This window comes from Amyelois transitella, chromosome 24, assembly GCF_032362555.1.
Source record: "Amyelois transitella isolate CPQ chromosome 24, ilAmyTran1.1, whole genome shotgun sequence".
Classification (NCBI taxonomy): Eukaryota; Metazoa; Arthropoda; class Insecta; order Lepidoptera; family Pyralidae; genus Amyelois; species Amyelois transitella.
In genome coordinates this window covers 5,113,470-5,133,960 of record NC_083527.1, presented here as the reverse complement: position 1 = coordinate 5,133,960, position 20,491 = coordinate 5,113,470, and the positions used below count along the sequence as shown (strand labels likewise).

At 37.2% G+C, this 20,491-nt stretch overlaps 3 protein-coding genes across 3 annotated transcripts; 2 read left to right on the top strand and 1 right to left on the bottom strand.

Annotated features, from left to right (window-relative positions):
- Positions 1–194: 194 nt before the first annotated feature.
- On the bottom strand, positions 195–6,450 carry LOC106135790 (flap endonuclease 1). Its single transcript, XM_060951336.1, has 8 exons — positions 6,267–6,450; positions 6,129–6,194; positions 5,843–6,046; positions 5,360–5,505; positions 4,756–4,923; positions 3,690–3,908; positions 2,733–2,882; positions 195–1,026 (listed from the first exon to the last, which is right to left on the bottom strand). Exons 1-8 carry the CDS (start codon positions 6,346–6,348, stop codon positions 922–924), a joined length of 1,140 nt encoding a protein of 379 aa, XP_060807319.1. The 5' UTR covers positions 6,349–6,450; the 3' UTR covers positions 195–921.
- A 547-nt stretch (positions 6,451–6,997) lies between these two features.
- Positions 6,998–8,342, top strand: LOC106135846 (plasminogen receptor (KT)). The gene is made up of 4 exons (XM_013336240.2): positions 6,998–7,186; positions 7,267–7,397; positions 7,687–7,796; positions 8,055–8,342. The coding sequence occupies exons 1-4, from the start codon at positions 7,106–7,108 to the stop codon at positions 8,186–8,188; spliced, it is 456 nt and encodes a 151-aa protein (XP_013191694.2). The 5' UTR covers positions 6,998–7,105; the 3' UTR covers positions 8,189–8,342.
- A 1,946-nt stretch (positions 8,343–10,288) lies between these two features.
- LOC106135843 (mitogen-activated protein kinase 15) lies at positions 10,289–19,604 on the top strand. The gene is made up of 8 exons (XM_013336237.2): positions 10,289–10,422; positions 10,683–11,060; positions 13,241–13,447; positions 14,627–14,767; positions 15,473–15,612; positions 16,502–16,700; positions 18,027–18,176; positions 19,141–19,604. The coding sequence occupies exons 2-8, from the start codon at positions 10,735–10,737 to the stop codon at positions 19,562–19,564; spliced, it is 1,587 nt and encodes a 528-aa protein (XP_013191691.2). The 5' UTR covers positions 10,289–10,422; positions 10,683–10,734; the 3' UTR covers positions 19,565–19,604.
- The last annotated feature ends 887 nt before the right edge of the window (positions 19,605–20,491 follow it).

Here is a 20,491-nt window from a genome sequence, read left to right as displayed (position 1 = left end):
CTATTGGAATAGGAGATTTCGAATAACATCTATATTATAAAGCTGAAGAGTTTGTTTGTTTGAACGCGCTAATCTCAGGAACTACTGGTTTTATTTTTGCCTTGAATAGACAATTTATCGAGGAAGCCTTTAGGCTATATAACATCACGCTGCAACTATAAGGAGCAAAGAAATAATGGGAAATGTGAAAAAAAACGGGGAAAATTATTCATCCTTGAGGGCTTCAATGATGCCCAAAATAACTATTCCACGCGGACGAAGTCGCGGGCACAGCTTGTAATTAATAATTATCATTATAATCTATTTCTTAGTTTGACTATTGTAAAATTTAATTGCAGTTCAGCAGAGTTCAGGTCGGCCACAGTGACCCATCTGTCGTAAGCTTTTTGCAAACCGATCATTGGTAAAACTTTATGTATGGACTTATAAATTATTTAAACAACCAATGCATTTGAATGTATGATGACGTGTTTTGCCAAATAAATTATTTTTTTCTTTTGGTTTCACAACATTGGTTGACATCGAATTAAAAATACTTCCAAAGTTACAGTCAGTACAGAAGAAGTTGCACTAACAAACTGCACAGCAGCATTTTCTTCAATAAATCAACTTCACGATAACTTAGAAATAGTAATATGGACGAGACAACATTTTTACTTCTCGATTTACCTTATAGTTTCAGAGAGAGATTATACAATATGAATTATCAACTTCTGTGCATATCCTGATATCAATTATCTTATAGGACCGTTTATAGTCGTAATCAAAATTATCACAATCTTACAAAAATAACATGTCAGGATGTCAGTATGGATATAACATATAGGCTAATTTTTATCCCGGATTCCCCGCGGGAATGATTCCACGCGGACGAAGTCGCGGGCGGCCTTTAGTTTATAATAATATCAAATTGCAGTCTTATTATTTAGGTTTCCGTCCGCGCCCCCCAGTTTTTGCTTTTTTGTTGGCAGCACTTTTCTTCTCCTCATCCGCCTTCCGTTTGGGGTTTGGTGTTGTTGATAGAACCTGTAGGGGGAAAAAGTGAGGAATATTTAAAGATTTTAGCTTACAACTGCATCTCACTTGTACCATAATTTTTTTCGTGGTAATGAACATCAGCTCCCGGAGCACGCACGAGACCTTTTTTTCGAGCGAAAAACTATCGCTGTCTTGTCTTGTTTAACGTCATAATTTAAAGCGAAACATACATATTTGGTCACAGATTTCATTATGATAATATTCTACATTTTACATACAAACATATAATCACGTCTATATCCCTTGCGGGGTAGAAGGAGCCTACAGTCTTGAAAAGACTGATGGGCCACGTTCAACTTTTTAGCTTGGTGACAGGTTGCTAGTCCACCGCCTCAAAGAAGAATCCCAAATTTATAAGTCTATCCCTAAGTCGCCTACGACATCCTAGAAAAGAGAAGGAGCGGTCCTATTCTTTTTTTTATTGGTGCCGGGAACCACAAGGCACAAATAGCGAAACGGCGATAGATGTTAGCGCGATAAAATCGGCGCAGGCTTCTGTGTTTGTATACAGGGTGACTTTTAATTCAACTGCATAAATTTAACTGTTAAATTTACTCATCTGAAGGATATTTATAAACGTTAAAAGAAAATTATCGGTTCATATTTCAGAAAGTACGAAAAAAAATAAAAGTATCAAAATCCACGATTCTAAATACGTCATATCACCCCGGCCGGCGGAAAAGCGACGTGCAAAATTCAGAGGTCAACGACACAATTCATTCAGCTGAGCGATCTCGACAACTCTGTACTTTACTTGATCTTGATACTAGAAAAATAATTTATTTTTCAGACATTTATTTACATGTTTAGTTTTAATTTCTTTTTGTAGTATTGGTCTGTTTTAAAGAGTGTGACGTAGTTTTTGAGGGTTTTTTTAATGTGAAAATGATGACGTTTAATTTAAATAAAAATAGGCTCAAACGGCTCAGAAGCATGGGTATAGTCTATGTTTAAAAGGATGCAGTTGTTTTAAATGTCACCCTGTATATTAGCTTTATTTAAGTTAGCATAATACGCCGCTGACTGCACTGACTCTGAGATAGATAAATGCGTATAATGTCATCATCCCTTATTCTTGTGAGAAGGAATACTTTATGCCCTGCTGCGTCGCTAGCCTGAAGTAGCAGGGCATTAAACAGGTAGGGTTTATGTGTCCCGCCAGGCACGATACCAATGACACCATAGTCAAAAACGACACCAAAACTTACAGACAAATGTTACGTTTTGGCTTGTGCCGGCCAACTTCAATTTTGGGTAAGATTTTCAAAGAAAATCTTGAAGAAGAGAGTGAGAAGAATATTGCTGGGAAAAATTTACTCTGCCTTCGGAAAAGAGGTGTGATTTAATAAATATATATACCTACATACAGGACAAATTACACATATTGTGTTAGCCTCGAAGTAAGTTCGAGACTTGTGTTACGAGATACTAACTCAACGGTAATATATTTTATAATAAATACTTATATAGATAAACATCCAACACCCAGGCCAATCAGAAAAAGTTCTTTTCTCATCATGCCCTGGCCGGGATTCGAATCCGGGACCTCCGGTGTCACAGACAAGCGTACTACCGCTGCGCCACAGAAGCCATCAAATTAATGTAAATAGATTTAGAATAGTTAGAGATTTAATGTAAACAGGTAGGTCTGAATATCGTAAGCATGTACTAAGGAGGCTTTTAAGGTTACTAACCTTAAAGAATCCGTCCAGTCTCCCCTGCGTGGTGCCAGACCTCGCTTTCATCAGCTTCTTGGCTCCGTTCCTGACTCGCTCCTCATTGAACTGTTTGTCACCGCAGAGGAATTTCACCAGCCCTTCCTCGTCTGGGTCTGTCCATTTTAGCTGTAAAATTATACAATAATATAACATCTTCTTTAATTTTACTTCTATAAGGTCGATTTTTTGTGTAGAGCGTTTATATAATATGACTTGTAAGTTTATTATATACATACATATGGTCACGTCTATATCCCTTGCGAGGTAGACAGAGCCAACAGTCTTGAAAAGACTGAATGGCTACATTCAGATATTTGGCTTATTTGGATAGAATTGAGATTCAAATAGTGACAGGTTGTTAAGTTTACTATATTTTAAGTATAAATCTTGCAAGTTAAATGCGAAGCACTTAAAAGATATTTTAAAATCTGGTTACATAGCTAACGGTTTCGATAAGACTAAAAGGCCACCATGATCAGCTGTATGTCTTAATGATAGAAATGATATAAAAAAAGTAGCCCATCACTTAAAAGAACCATTAACATACATAATCACGCCTTTTTCCATGAGAGATAGGGAGTGACATTTTTCAATTAACCAGTTACAAAAACGTCTAATCAGGTAAATAATATATTTTTATTTGGATTAAAAAAATACATACTTCCTTTTTTTATGATACAAAAGTGGTGAGTACAATTTTTTTTGTCTTAGTAGTTCAACTTTCTGAAAGATTGAAGGTACAATAAAAAATTATGAACTTCTTAGAAAAAATACCACTGACATACTCGTAAAGGCTGTTTAACCACATTTTTACGATGAGCAGTGGACTTATCATCAAGCCATACAGCCTAACAGCTGAATGTGGCCTCTCAGTCATCTCGAAACTGACTCTATCTACACCGTAAAAGATAAAGACGTAATTTACGTACTGACCTCAATTTCGCTGGCATCTTTAACCTCTGGCTCTTCAAACAGCCTCCTCGCCTGTTCGTAATCCCAATTTTCAGGTGGCGGGTACTTCTTCGTGTCAATATTCTTTAGGAGCTCGTCCAAAGAGCGATGCTGACGGATCAGTTCTATGGCGCGTTTGGGACCGATGCCACGGATAGAGCCACAGTAGTCGCATCCTAATAATATGCAGAGGTCGATGAACTGGGGACAAATTTCATTATTATTAACAACTAGCGACCCGCCCCGGCTTCGCACGGGTGCAAAATTATAAATGTAATTATACATAAAAACCTTCCCTATTGAATCACTCTACCTGTTACAAAAAACCGCATCAAAATCCGTTGCGTAATTTTAAAGATTTAAGCATACAGACAAACAGACTAAAATAGCGACTTTGTTTTATACTATGTAGTGATTCATGGACACAAGGTATATTTTACACACATACATATGGTCACGTCTATATCCCTTGCGGGGTAGACAGAGCCCACAGTTTCGAATAGACTGAATGGCGTGCCCTTCTGCAATTTGACTTAATGATAAAATTGAGATTCAAATAGTGACAGGCTGCTAGCCCATCGCCTAAAAAAGAATCCCAAGGTATATTTTAAAAGACATTTAAACAAATGCAACAACAAGAGTGGACTTACTTAAGTTTTTTTGCCGTGTGGTTCCCGGCACCAATACAAAAAAGAATAGGACCACTCCATCTCTTTCACATGGTTGTCGTAAAAGGTGACTAAGGGATAGGCTTACAAAAACTGGGACTCTTTTTGTAGGTGATGGGCTAGCAACCTGTCACTATTTGAATCTCAATTCTATCATAAAGCCAAATAGCTGAATGTGGCCGAACAGTATTTTCAAGACTATTAGCTCTGTCTACCCCACAAGGGATAGACGTGACCATATGTATGTATGTACGTTAAGCTATTTTTTTGAGACAAAAGGAAGCCAAAAGTCAGATGTATATCATAAGAGGCGACTAATAAACCATTTTCAACATGCCAAAAAAAAACCACACTATGAGCTAGCTGTGTTGTCAACTGACCTCCTTGTGCTCCAACTCCAAGCCTTTCAGCACATTATCCAGATGGAACTCCTGGACGGGCATCTTTCTGGCTTCCGAGAAGGTCAAGTGTCGCAGCAGAACATTGGCTCCGAACGTTAATGCGTCCATATCTTCGGTGGCTGTGGCGAACACTTTCCCAGACTTAACCTGAAAAGATATTTTGAATACATTTATTTATTACTGATTTTACTCAAGCTTCGCCTGCCCGAATTTAGCACGATAAAATAAAACAGGCTTTTCAGATACATATAACACTAGCTGTGCCCGCGACTTCGTCCGCGTAGAATAGTTATTTTGGGTATCATTGAAGCCCACAAGGATGAATAATTTTCCCAGTTTTTTTTTCACATTTTCCATTATTTCTTCGCTCCTAATAGTTGCACCTAATAGTTGCACCGTGATGTTATATAGCTTAAAGCCTTCCTTGATAAATGGTCTATTCATGGCAATAATAATATTCAATTTGAACCAGTAGTTCCCGAGATTAATGCATTCAAACAAACAAAGAAACTCTTGAGCTTTATAATATAAGTATAGATGAGAGAATGACAAATAGGAAGATTTATTATTTTGTTTTGCTAACCAATGCAGCGCACTGTGCTTCAGCCTCACAGGGCGCCTCCACTACGGGGATACCCATCAGTTTGAGCAGCTCCCGAGCCTCTTCTCCGTGTTGCTTCGTCACCTTCACCAGGCGACGGTTGAACTTCTCCATTTGGGCTTGGTCACCTGAAATTAATTTAAAGTAGTTAATTGATAGTATAGTAATAGTCTGTTCTATTTGAACTATAAGACGGTATACATACCTTTAAGGTTTAACAACTTAGTTGTCTTTTAGCTTACAGTTATTACTTTATGGTATTACTAAATAATTTTATATTAACTACATTCTTAAGAAAAAGAAGTGAAATCTAGAGTATTTCAAAAAATAATTAGCATGGCTTCAGCAACATGAAGCAATCCAGACATAAAATTTCAAATGTTTCCACCTTGATGGATTGAGAAGTCTATTCTTGATATAATTTATGATTGAAGCAATTTCAAATAAGTATTAAACACAAGTTACCAGCTTCTGTAGCTTTCTGCAACTCTTTCTCAGCCTCCTCACGTCTTTCAGCTCTTTTGTTGAGCTGGTGTGACTTCAGTTCTGGTGGCTTGCCATCGAAAACATATACAGGTTTTATACCATTCTCTACTAGCCTTATTGTACGATAGAATGTACCCATCAGATGAGAAGTAGTCTCACCATCTACAGATGTTAGCTGAGCCCCTGAAAAATAGTTTGTTGTTGTTGACATTTCTTTTTTACATAAATACATTGTATTGGAATTTGTTTTAAAAATTTGACTCACCTTCACTTCTTACGGCGATTAGGAACTGATACAAGCTCATGGATGCGTCAATAGCGATTTTGCGACCTGTAAAATTATTGTTTCATAAAGATATGAAAAGGTAAGTGAGCTTCATCAGATTGAGCAATAAATACTTACCAAAGTAGTTTTTGATCTCCATTTCCTTTACAGCTTGAGGTGCAATATCTGCAATTAACTTTGATAAACCTAAAATACCCATGTTTATTGTATTTAAAAAAAATCCTTTTAATAATAATATGCACGAAATGAATGAAGCAAGACTTGGCGGCAAATTTTGACGTGACGTTTTTATTTTTTTATATTTTCGAATAGTGTTGGACTTGAATCGGATATAGGATGTGATTCGATGTTAAAAATGATTAACAATGATTCCTAAATCAATTGACTATTATGTGTTTGGTTTTTGTACATTTAAGATAGAAATCACAAAATAGCTCTTCACTTTAAATAGTTTAACATTATATTATTCTTAAAAATTTAACATTATAACTAGTTAGGTAAGTATATTATTAACATCAGCCTAGCATCTGCCTAATTGGAGTCAAGAGTGAAACAGGCGTCAAGTAGGTATTTATTTATTTATTTTATAATTATATATATTATTATATTATGTATTGCATATATAATATAACAAAATATACAGGTATTAAAAAAGAAAATTGCATGCATATATCATGTACCATGCATTTCTGCACATAATATGTAAAATCGTAGTAAATTCTTTCAATTTTTTTTAGTTTAAATTGTAATCATGAGTTTCACATCAAACTATTAAACTGAATACAACAAAACAAAACGTTTTATTTTAATAAATCAAGTCCGCAGTGTCTATCAACTTGACGTCTTGATTGACTTGTCAGTCAGTCAGTTTTCATGTTGTTTCGGTGTTAAGTGTGATGAAATTAATTTGATCGTCTATTGTTAAATCAAATAATTAGAACATTGTTATCATAAACATGGGCAACTTTATTAGTACTAATATGGAAGAAAATTTTAAGAAGAATCAAGAATTTATTCAGTCAATTAATAAAATAAAAGTAAAATTTATTGATTTTTCTAATTTATAAGGTTTTTATAACATTATCAATGTTTTATTTTAAATATTTCAATTTTACAGATGGAGAGACAAATTCAATTGCAATATCAAATTCAGGAACGACAAATGGCTATGCAGATAGCTAAAAACAGGGACTTATGTTTTTGGTTAACTGCATTTTATGTTACAGCTACGACTGGCTTGTATACTGGGTAAAATAAATACCAATTATTATTTTTTTTTGTAAAAATATTTCTAATATTTACTAAAATCTTAAGTATTTGTTCATTTTATAAGCAACATAATAAAAGATTGCTCATCAAATTTTTTATATATTTTGATAATGTAAACCTATAAATTTGGTATAATTTATTAACACGAAATTACTTAAAAATAACATCTTTTATGTACATACTTGTTTATTTTTACGTCAATTTTGTATTTTAATTGAAATATAGGTCTAAAGTAAAAAATTATTTAATTATGTCTTCTTTTATGCAGATTTAGAAGAACAAAGAGGGTATACTTTTTAGTGCCCATGGTGCCGTTGACATTTATAACTTTATATCATTGGGATCTCGCATATGGCAACAAGATTCACAGAATTAGAAGTAAGTAGATTAATAATACCACCTAAATAATAATAATTAGAATTTTCATGTGGATTTTTAAATATTCAGATAAATTACATCATTCATGCTATCACTTACAATCTTAAATCTTTTCGCAGTAACTTATCAGTTCATTATTCAAGTAGATATAAAAAGATTTTGAGCTGAGTAAACATTAAGAATAAAGTTTTCTTATCTTTTTTTGCTTATCTTTCATCTGTGCATATGAAGATAAATAATGTATCAAAATATTTTCAGTGGAAGCTGAACACATTATGACACATGAAGCTGACCGTCTTGAATGGCCATGTGGACTGCCATCACCTTCATCTGTAGACCTTGGTCGTTTGGATGAAGAAGAAAAGAAAAGAATTCATCCTCCATTGCTTTAAAATCTATTATAAAACTGTTATCAGTGTGCCTTTACAGTTATAAGCCAGATAAAGTAGATGATGTTTAAAAGTAGAAATTAGATTGACAAACGAGAGCACACTTTTCATCACTTTAATATTTGAAAAACTTATGAAATAAAAGTGTTCAAAATTCTTTTTCTCTTGGTGGAGTTTTTAAGATTTTTAAGATCTAATTATTATCTTAAAAAATTAATAAAACTATAATATAAATATTTTTTCAAATGCTTTGTAAGTATTGCATGTATAGGTAGTTACGCTTGCGCTTTGCCAATATGGATAGATCTATTTGATTTCCAAGTTCTAACAAGAGAAGGGTATTTATTTGCTTTCCTCTAGCTAGCAAGATATCCTAATTAAATTGTCATTGTTCTTATCTGTATTCCCAAACAAATTTCAAGTCGAAGTCCATGTCTAATGATATAAAGTTTCTATATACTAACTGCAGTGTGATAATAGGCCAGGGGGTATGTGCTATTATGTTTATTATAATGCCCTGAATAGAAAAGATTTTTAAATAAAAAAGAATCTTTGTTTATGAGTGATTTGTAACATTATATTAACATTTACTCTTAATTAAGAATGCCTAATTAATTGACATAAATTTGAGGCTTATCTGTATCGTTCTCTAAACGTAGGTAAACTTAAACTGTGATTCTGATCTTTACGCACATTCTTCTGGCAAAGTGTGTCGCAAGGAACACATAAAGACAGAAAGGGAGAGGGCTAATACAAATAGGCTCAAAATACAAGATTGTTTTGTTTACATTTTAAGAAAGTATTAATACATTTCCATTCCATTTAGCTGTACATCAAAGTCAGTTTTGCTTATTTTTAATGACCATCACATTTCAAATTTTATAGACGGTGGCTTTGTATAAACATGGACAAATTCATTTTGTTATTTAGTACGTAATTTTTTTCAACTTACTCATAAGCAATTATTTTAATATATTATAATTTCGGGCCTTGTGATATTTACAGTCAAAGAAAACTTTAGTTGAATATATTTTTTTTAACTTTTATTTTTATACACAAGTTTTTGTTATTATTTACAGTTTTTTAGTCATATTTTACTATGTATTAGATAAGGTTGGCTCATTCGTACTTTGACAAATAATAGGTAAGAAATTGATAAAAATTTTCAATATTTGTATTAATTAACTCTTCACTCTTACAATAAATTATTTCAAAGTCTAAATTTAAATGAGAAGCTATGTACCTATCATCTATACATTAATTGTGTTACTCTCCGATCTTCATGTTACTAATTAATAATAAATAGTTGTTGAAAATATGTCTTTTTATATATTATAACTTTAGTAAAAATCACTATGTACCGAATAATTTGTAGACCTAATAGTTGCTGACTTTAAAATCATCATCTAAATACCATAAAATATTTATTAATTCATAGTGAGGTTATACACATATAAAAATAAAATTATTTATTTGTTATATACCTATATAATATTATATGACAAATAAAATAAATGAGAATGTGGCCTTTCAGTATTTTCAAGACTGTGGGCTCTGTTTGCACCGTAAGGGATAAAGTCGTGTTCACATGTATGTATGATAATAGCAAGGATTTCGTGTTTATTGCGATGTTACAAACAGCTGTCAAATGCAATTAAAGACTTGATTTATACCTTATTAACTCTCATCCTTATTTTCATTTATTGTCATACATACATAAAATCACGCCTCTTTCCCGGAGGGGTAGGCAGAGACTACCTCTTTCCACTTGCCAAGATCTCTGCATACTTCCTTCGCTTCATCCACATTCATAACTCTCTTCATGCAAGCTCGACGGTTTCGGGTACTTTTGACCTGACCCTTTACCAGGACGTCCTTAATTTTTTTTTGTTATAATTACCATTATCTAATAATTCTTAAATTGAAGCCAAATCATTAATTCCGAATGTCCGAATGTTGTAACCGTCTGTTTCTATTAGATAAATCGATTTCTTAGTAAATATCGATTATACAAATTATGAATAATCCACCTTCACTCATTACTAAGTTGTCACCAGCCGTTGTCATGGCAACTGACATGTTGTTAGAAGTTAGAATGGGCGCCGTAAACAAATGACTTTCGGCGAGCAACATTTCAAATGTGCTAATAATTTGTACAAAAACGTATTCTACAAGCAATATTTTCTTGTGAACTTACAATAAAATGTTAATTGCCCGGTGTCGAAGCAGTTTCTCCTGTAAGTAAAAACTTTTGTGATTATTTAGAACAGTTTTTCTTACGATAAAAATTGCGTATTTTTTCTCAAGTCATTAGAAAATATCGATCTATTTTCGGTTGCTTGGAGTATTTGAATCAATAAACTACAATGATTGTCGTCACGCTTTGTGATCAGGGTCGGATAAGTTAGCAATATCGCGTAAAATTTGCATTTTACAACCACATAGGTAGCCGATGAAATTCAGATACTATCAATCGTAATGCAGTATCACATTTCAGCTCTAAGTTTCGTTACTGAGTGGTGCTAGGAGAGTTTTCGCCGAAATTACAAATGAATCAGAGTCAACAGAAAGCGAAGAAGGAAGAGAGAAAGAAAGATGTACCAAAACAGGTTCAAAAGAAGAGTCCGGAGAAGAATATGTCTGAAATTGACGAGCATATACAAAAACGGTTTGAGATTAAGAAGCGGCTGGGGAAAGGTGCTTATGGGATAGTGTGGAAGGCGGTGGATAAGAAGACTAAGGATGTGGTCGCTATAAAGAAGATTTTTGATGCATTTAGAAACCAAACAGATGCCCAGAGGACTTTCAGGGAGATTATATTCCTCCAATCGTTCAGAAACCATCCAAATATTGTGAAACTTCATAGTATACACAGGTAAGTGTTTAATTTTCCCAGAAACATTTTCTATTGTGGCCACAGATAGGTAGGTAGGTATGTACTGAAATTTATTTGCCATATTAAGTAGTACCAAGTTAGTACAGTTAAATTCAAAAAAGTTGTGAAGTTAGATTTATTTTAAATTAAAAAATATGCCAGTAAAAAGCAACTGTCTAGCTATTTCAAACTTATTCATTCTTAAACTTTTATCTTCAACATTTATCTAAAAAATGCTAAGCCAATTAAAAATACATACATACTACATAAAGTCATATCCCTTGCAGGGTAGACAGGGCCAAAAGACGTGAAAAGACTGAAAGGCCACATTCAGCTGTTTGGCTTAATGATAGAATTGAAATTCAAATAATGACTTAAAAGAAGAATCCCTAGTTTAAAAGCCTATACCGTAGTCGCCTTTTACGACGTCCATGGGAAAGAGATGGAGTAGTCCTATTCATTTTTCTATAGGCGCCACGCGGCACGACGGCATAAAAAGTTACCATTAAATAAACATTTCAGTTATGTAGAGTGAACGTAAATACCTACCTCATTTTTTCACGAAAATGTTTATTGCGTTTCTATTAGTATAATCATGTCAACGGCTTTCTGTAATAGCAACAACTTTTCGATCGTTCAAAGTAGGGGTACCTATTCCACATGAACTGTACGACAGGCATGTTACCGGCGGCTTTTACCCTCCGCCGTAACGCACGAGGCAGCGATCAAATCAAATGTATGGTCTTGTCTTGTATGAGATAGAACAGTATCGTTGATTGTGAAGTTGACGTTGTTGAAGAAAATGCTGCAGTGCAGTTTGTTACCGCTTCTTCTGCACCGACGCCTTGGAAGCGGCAGTAAACTTAGTTTTAAGTAATTTATTTGACGTCAACCCATTGGTTGACGGCAATCGTAACAAAACGTATGGTTTAACAACATTTTGTTAAACCATACGTTTTGACAATTATTAAGCGATATGAAGTATCTTATAATAATTAATAAAAATTTTGAATGTTGAGTTTGAATATTGAAATTTTTGTTTTCGCCCGAGATTTATATTACAAATAACACTGATTGAGTTAGTCTCGAAGTAACTTCGAGACTTGTGTTACGAGATACTAACTCAAAGATACAATATTTTATAATAAATACTTATATAAGTAGATTTAAACATCCAACACCCAGGCTAATCAGAAAAAGTTCTTTTCTCATCATGCCCTGACCGGGATTCGAACCCGGGACCTCCGGTGTCACACACAAGCGTACTACCGCTGCGCCACAGAGGCCGTTAATTTATAGGTGGTGCACATGGGTATGGTTATCTAGTTTAGAGAGAATGTAGACCCCTGTTTTGACCCATACTAGTTGAGCGAACAGGTAGTTAGGAACTCAGGTAGCTTCTACGATGACGGTCATCGTAGAAGGCACTAGATACATACATACATATGATCACGTCTTTATCCCCTACGGGGTAGACAGAGCCAACAGTCTTGAAAAGACTGATAGGCCACGTTCAGCTGTTTGGCGTAATGATAGAATTGAGATTCAAATAGTGACGGGTTGCTAGCCCATCGCCTAAAAGAAGAATCCCAACTTTATAAGCCCAGCCCTTAGTCGCCTTTTACGACATCCATGGGAAGGAGATGGAGTGGTCCAATTCTTTTTTTTTATTGGTGCCGGGAACCACAAGGCACTGAGGGTTCCAATTAGCGATGGATAATGCAGAACATAACTGGATGCGTGGATATAGGTAGACGTAGCGAAAGTTACTGATAACGCATTTATCTATTAAGGATTATTTGAATAATAGCCATTGTCGTGTGATTCCCGGCACCAATAGAAAAAAGAATAGGACTACTCCATCTCTTCCCCAAGGATGTCGTAAAAAGCGACTAAGGAATTGGTTTATAAACTCGGGATTCTTCTTTTAGGCGATGGGCTAGCAACCTGCCACTATTTGAATCTCAATACTATCAAAGAGCTGAACGTGGCCTTTCAGTCTTTTCAAGACTGTCGGCTCTGTCTACCCCGTTGAGGGATATAGACGTGATGATATGTATGTATGTATGTTGAATAACAGCAAGTTTATAAGTCTCGTAATTCTGTTACAAGTATAAAATAATTCTCTGCCTTCCCCTCCGGGAGAGAGGCATGACTTTATGCATAAAACCAATTCCCAGGGCTTTGAACAACCGCGACATCTACCTCGGCTTCGAGTATATGGAGACTGACCTCCATAACGTGATTAAACGCGGGAACATACTGAAGGATATACACAAGCGTTACATTATGTATCAAATGCTGAAGGCGACGAAGTATATACATTCTGGAAATGTTATACACAGGGATCAGAAGCCGAGTAATGTGCTCATTGATAGCGCTTGCAGGTAATGAAGTAGATTAGTCACATGGTAGGTATATATTGGCTTTTGCGCATTGCTTCGCTTTTGTGGCATTATAGATATGGGTAGCCACCTAGCGACGATGGTCAGTTCTATGTCTGTGCCCAATTTATTAAAAATCAGCATACATACATACATATGGTCACGTCTATATCCCTTGCGGGGTAGACAGAGCCAACAGTCTTGAAAAGACTGAATGGCCACGTTCAGCTATTTGGCATTATGATAGAATTGAGATTCAAATAGTGACAGGTTGCTAGCCCATCGCCTAAAAAAGAATCCCACGGTTGTAAGCCTATCCCTTAGACTACGACATCCACGGGAAAGAGATGGAGTGGTCCTATACTTTTTTGTATTGGTGTCGGGAACCACACGGCACATTAAAAATCAGTTCAGTTATTTTTGAGTACATATAAAGGTATACTATTTATTATTATTGCGGATGAGGATTAGCGGTCCGGCACGGCTTCGCACGTGGTACGTACGAAGCCTATAACATTCGCAGATAATGCACATTATGAACGGTGAGAGAATTGACATGGTCGGTTCGCTTTTTTTTGAAGATTAGACCTTACAAACAAACAAAGTGACAAACGTTACCACTTTATAATAACTGCGCCGTGATATTGCGCGTTTTAATACAGTCTTAAGGTATACTGATATACATATTGTCTCTTATGCCATCATTTATCTGGCAAAACATCTGGTTAGGATTGGATCCGCCTTTACGATGACTATGGACAAATTGAACGTCAAGTAATTACGTGAAATGATTAGGATACCATGCGAGGATCATCTTTTACATACAGACATATGGTCACGTCTATATCCCTTGCGGGGTAGACAGAGCCAACAGTCTTGAAAAGACTGAATGGCCGCGTTCAGCTATTTGGCTTAATGATAGAATTGAGATTCAAATAGTGACAGGTTGCTAGCCCATCGCCTAAAAAAGAATCCCAAGTTTGTAAGCCTATCCCTTAATCGCCTTTTATGTCATCCATGGGAAAGAGATGGAGTGGTCCTATTCTTTTTCTATTGGTGCCGGGAAACACACTTTTCAAGACCAATTCCAAGAGTGTTCTTCACTCGTGGCAAGATTTGATAACTTTTGGCTGTATTTTCCCAAGACCTTTATTTCAACTAACTTATAAGATGATCTCACAGAGTGAAGCTGGCAGATTTTGGGCTGGCTAGATCTGTGTCCAGCATGTATTCTGGCGGGGAGGAAGGCGCGGACCCCTGCCTCACAGACTACGTCGCAACAAGGTGGTATCGCGCGCCTGAGATACTGATCGCTAGCAAGAAGTAAGCGTCTTTCGATACATACATAAAATCACGCCTCTTTCCCGGAGGGGTAGGCAGAGATTACCTCTTTCCACTTGCCACGATCTCTGCATACTTCCTTCGTTTCATCCACATTCATAACATATATGTCTTTCGATCTATATAATAAATAAATAATAAATATATACGGGACAAATTACACTGATTGAGTTAGCCTCGGTGTAAGTTCGAAACTTGTGTTACGAGATACTAACTCAACGATACTGGATTATATAATAAATACTTATATAGATAAACATCCAAGACCCAGGCCAATCAGAAAAAGTTCTTTTCTCATCATGCCCTGGCCGGGATTCGAACCCGAGACCTCCGGTGTCACAGACAAGAAGCGCACAACCGCTGAGCCACAGAGGCCGTCATCCCACCAATTCATACGTCACACGCCATCGACCAATCGCAGCGATAGAATGTGACGCGCTCAGCCAATTGCAACGAAGAGGTTTAATCGCGACCTCAACGGTTCCGCGGATTGGAACATGTATACACTCTGTCTACCCCGCAAAGGATATGGACATGATTATACGTATGTATGTACTATTTTAACCAGTTGGCTGCCATATTACATATTATGATGCTTACTCCAAATGGGTGCGGTATTACTTGGAACCTTCTAAACTTCCTTATCAGAAGGGCTTATGGTTAAATAAAAACATGTCCTCATTACAGCTACACGAAGGGCATAGACATGTGGTCCCTGGGTTGCATCCTGGGGGAGATGCTGACCGGCAAGCCCCTGTTCCCGGGGACCTCCACCGTCAACCAGATCGAGAGGATAATGGCCGCGTTGCCCAAACCTTCGTCCGATGGTAGATCCTTCCTACTACTATTATAAAGGCGAAAGTTTGTATGGATGTATGGATGTTTGTTACTCTTTCACGCAAAAACTACTGAACCGATTACCATGAAATTTGGTATGTAGGTAGCTGAAGACCCAGAATAACACATAGGCTACTTTTTATCCCAGAGTTCCCGCGGGATTGATAGGGTTTCCATGCGGACGAAGTCGCGGGCGGCCTCTAGTAGATAGATAATAACGTTTATTCAGTTGCTACATACACAAAATACAGAGTTAAACAAAACATTATAAAAAACACAGTTGAGATGCATTTGCGCGCTGTAGCAAGTAGAAAAGGTCATAACTCAGCGGAATTTTTGCACTAACTGAAGTGCAAAACGCTGATTTTCAGTTATCACCATTGAAGTGGGTGCGGGTGGGGCGGTAGGAATTGTCTTTTGTTAGGTATTATACTTATTTCGCTTCGCCAAGTGATTAATCTGGATTGGGTTGGTAGGGACACATTGTGATAAGAGAGGAAAAGTCATGTACATAATTATCATCATGTACATCGTCATCGTCGAACTTTCAAGGGCCAAATTTCGAATGTCTTGAGAAAGGGAGATGTTAAGAGTACCTACCCGTAATCGTCGAAAATGCATGAAAAGAGTAATGAGTGTGGAGGAAGCGGGAGAGGTCTGTAAGGATCGTAGCAAGTGGAATTCCATAGTCTCTGCCTACCCCAAATGGGAAACAGGCGTGATGGTATGTATGTATGTACATCAAAAGGCCTTAAATATGGAAGTTGAAGGTTTTAGCAAAAGGGTACAGGTAACGACAAAGAACAGAAGACTTCAGTTGCATTGTCGTTGGTGACATCAATTTGGTCCTTAACTACTCTTATTCCTCTCGTCCTATAGATATAACAGCAGTCTGCAGCGGCTACGGTTCATCCCTGATCAAGGAGCAAGCCTCCAACACCAGTGGGGGTCCTCCGCTGACGTCACTGTTGTCCTGCGCGCCCAGGGACGCCGCTGACCTGGTCCAGAGACTCCTCGTCTTCAATCCAGCGAAGAGATTGAGCGCCGAGAGGGCGTTGGACCACGAATATGTGGGGAAGTGAGTGGAACCGATACATACATACCTACATATGATCACGTCTATATCCCTAGCGGGGTAGACAGAGCCACCAGCCTTGAAAAGACTGATAGGCCACGCTCAGGTGTTTGGCTAAGTGATAGAATTGAGATTCAAATAGTGACAGGTTGCTAGCCCGTCGCCTAAAAGTGGAATCCCAAGTTTGTAAGCCTATCCCTTAGTCGCCTTTTTCGACATCCGTGGGAAAGAGATGGAGTGGTCCTCTTCTTTTTTGTAATGGTGCCGGGAACCACACGGCGCTAGTAAAACCGATAAGATGACCTAAAATGGCGGTCTACCTGGCCTAGTCTGGCTTTGTCAGACTTGATGATAGATTGTCATTTTTTTATTTAGATTATAATTTTACAATCTTTTTAATGAGTAAGTCCTCATCGCGATTTTTCTGCCAATCAAAGCTGTAGCTAGAATATTTGGGGTTCACTCCCGAAAATGATCGCACAATCTGACTGATATTTTATGCGGTTGGGCGCATTATGTCTAATTCGCAAATTGTCCAAAGGTAACTGGACCAATTTCGAACTGGACCAATTGCGAACTGGTCCAATTGCGACATTTTGCGAAAAAGATCTTATGTTTCTAAAATTGATTCCGGTGTAAATGTTGCAGTGTAGTTTGTTCCGCCGCTTCTTCCACACATGCGCTTCGGAAGCGAAAGTAGATATAATTAGACTTAAGCTATGTTGACTTCAATTAGTGATAGTATGTATCCAATTTTGAAAGTAAATCTATTCTATTCTATTCTAAACCACTTGTCCAACGACGCTCTTCAATTACCAGAATAGAATAGAATAGATTTATTTTCAAAATTGGATACAAGGTATCACTTATTGACGTCACATTACTTAAATCTAATTATAACTACTACCGCTTCCAAAGCGCATGTGTAGAAGAAGCGGCGGAACAAACTACACTGCAGCCTTTTTAACGGACGTCAATTTACAAATATAGATCTCTTAAATCTAAATCGTGGACGAATGCACATTGTCTACATTAAAAAACATGAATGAATGTAGAACTAATTATGTCAACACGAATATTTCGTCAAATAAAAATACCTAGACGAACGTATCTTAATCAAATTAAAGACGTCCTGGTAAAGGGTCAGGTCAAAAGTACCCGAAACCGCCGAGCTTGTATGAAGAGAGTTATAAATGTGGATGAAGCGAAGGAAGTATGCAGAGATCGTGGCAAGTGGAAAGAGGTAGTCTCTGCCTACCCCTCCGGGAAAGAGGTGTGATTTTATTTATGTATGTATGTATGTAAAAATACCATTAAACGTCTTCCAAGATTCCATCGTGAACGCGACGAGCCTACTCTCCCGTCAGACGTGCTTCTCCCACTGAGAGACGACAAACAGGTGTCTGTGGACGACTACAGGAACAAACTGTACAGCATCATGGCTAAAGGGAACGCTGTCAGCCAGAGGAAGCATCAGAGGTGAGGTCCACTGATTGTTCTTCTTCATTCTCTTAGTTTTAGTCTTGGTTGCATCCTCACCACTCTGGAGAGGAGCCTGGGGTATGCCTTTGACTGTGGATCCTGGATTGAGTGATTCAGGGTTTGACACGAAACGACTCCCATGTGATTCTTACACATTTTGAAGCATGGTTACACGTTCAGTTGCCTGAATGTGTAGGATTCTTCACGATGTTTTCCTTTTCTCTCTCCTGGCTTTAGTCCCGGTTGCATCCTCACCACTCTGGAGAGGAGCCCGGGGTATGCCTTTGACCATGGATCCTGGATTGGGTGAGTCAGGTTTTTACACGAAGCGATTCCCGTCTAACCTAACCCATATTGGATCCATGGTTACGCATCCAATTGCCTGACTGTGCAGGTTTCCTCATCTTGTCATATTTAGTTGTACGAGTAGTAATACAGGTGCCGTGTTGTTAACAGACAGTTATTCCTATTTTTATGTATAATACCCGCATCTTCAACAATTTATTATTGACTCCGAAGTTTAAAAGGTTTCTTTTGTTTCCGAAAAAAGTAACAGTTGTTCCCTTTTTATATTTTTTATCTGTTTTTCCTAAGTTCTCGTAATAGTTCCCCAGCTCTCGATGGACTTAGCGGTACCAATATTCATACATACACACATACATATAATCACGTCTATATCCCTTGCGGGGTAGACAGAGCCAACAGTCTCGAAAAGACCATAAGGCCACGTTCAGCTGTTCGGCTCAATGAAACAATTGAGATTCAAATAGTGTCAGGTTACTAGCCCATCGCTAAAATGAAGAATCCCAAGTTTATAAACCTAACCCTTCGTCGCCTTTTACGACATCCATGGGAAACAGATGGAGTGGTCCTATCCTTTTTTCTATTGGCGCCGGGAACCACACACCATCCATATTCCTCAGCCACAATTCCATAATACGAGCGTTACATTATCCAACAGCAGCAAGACTCTACCCCTGCCGTCGACCGCGAGCAAGAGCTCCAAATCGTTCCACGACGTTGAAAAATCCTACTTCAAAACCGGCAAACACACAGCCTCCGCCGATACGAAGTCCCGACAGGCCAAATTAGACAGGACCAAAGAGTATAGATCGGAACAGACCATAAACAAACCATTGAGGGCTACCAGAGCTTACCACGACTGGACAGAGACGCATTGCCAAGGGGATTATTTTCAAGCGGTGCGCAGACAGTCTCCAGACAGCTACGTTGGCGGTAAGAAGGCTTCTTTGCAGCACAGGAGGAATTCTACGTCGTTCTCAACGGTCACCATCGGCGGGGATGCTGACTATGGCCTGAAGAATCAGAGGCATGGAGTTATAACGGCCAGCGCTTTGATGGACTTGAGGACTAGTATCCGATGAGCCGTAGGAGTTTTTAGGGCGGTGAATCTCTTTTTTTTTTGGTTTTAGGTGCAGTGGTGCAACCAATTTCGACGTTTTTGGAGTGCGCATTTTTGTTCTGTGTGTGAGATGTGAAAATATTAGAGACCGCTCGCGACTTTGTCCGCATGGAGACCCTATCGATCCAGCGGGAACTTCGGGATAAAAAGTAGCCTATTTGATATTCTGGGTCTTCAGCTAACTACATACCAAATTTCAGCGTAATCGGTTTAGTCGTTTATGCGTGAAAGAGTAACAACCAACTATACTGACATACAAACTTTCGCATTTATAATATTAGTAGGATAAACAAAATGAAATAAAACTGAATTTTTTTTTTCAATAGGTCAAGATATGAGAAAGTTTAAAGATTTTGATGTTACGCTCGCTAATTGCTTGTTTAAGAGACAAATATTTTTCTCGGGTTAGATATAAAACTTAGATTTATTTTTAAAATTAACTCAATGTCTTTGGAAAACTATAATTGATTGATTGATTGATAGAAGTGAATGTTGAAATTGGTTGACCATAACGAACTGCGTTGGTGAGAGTTAGATTAGCTCACATTTTAAGCAAATTTTGCTCTAATAATTTTTAATGGTCGGAATAACGTAATTTTTTTCAATGTGGATGAAAAAATACCTTTTTAACGGCCTTTGAAAGGAGGCTCTGTACTCGAACTGTATCTTTTGTTTGTAGGTGTGTTTATTTTTATGTTTCTCAAACACTTTCGTCTTATTGTACTTAATGGGGCTCTCATTATTGAATTACCGATGTCATATACCTACATATAATGAATCTATGAAATTCTAGATCCACTAACAGGAAAAGAGAGTGTTTTCCTGTTTAACGTTTCTCTCTTTTGTTTTTTTTTATTTTGACCCAGTTTTCAGTTGCAGAACATTAAAA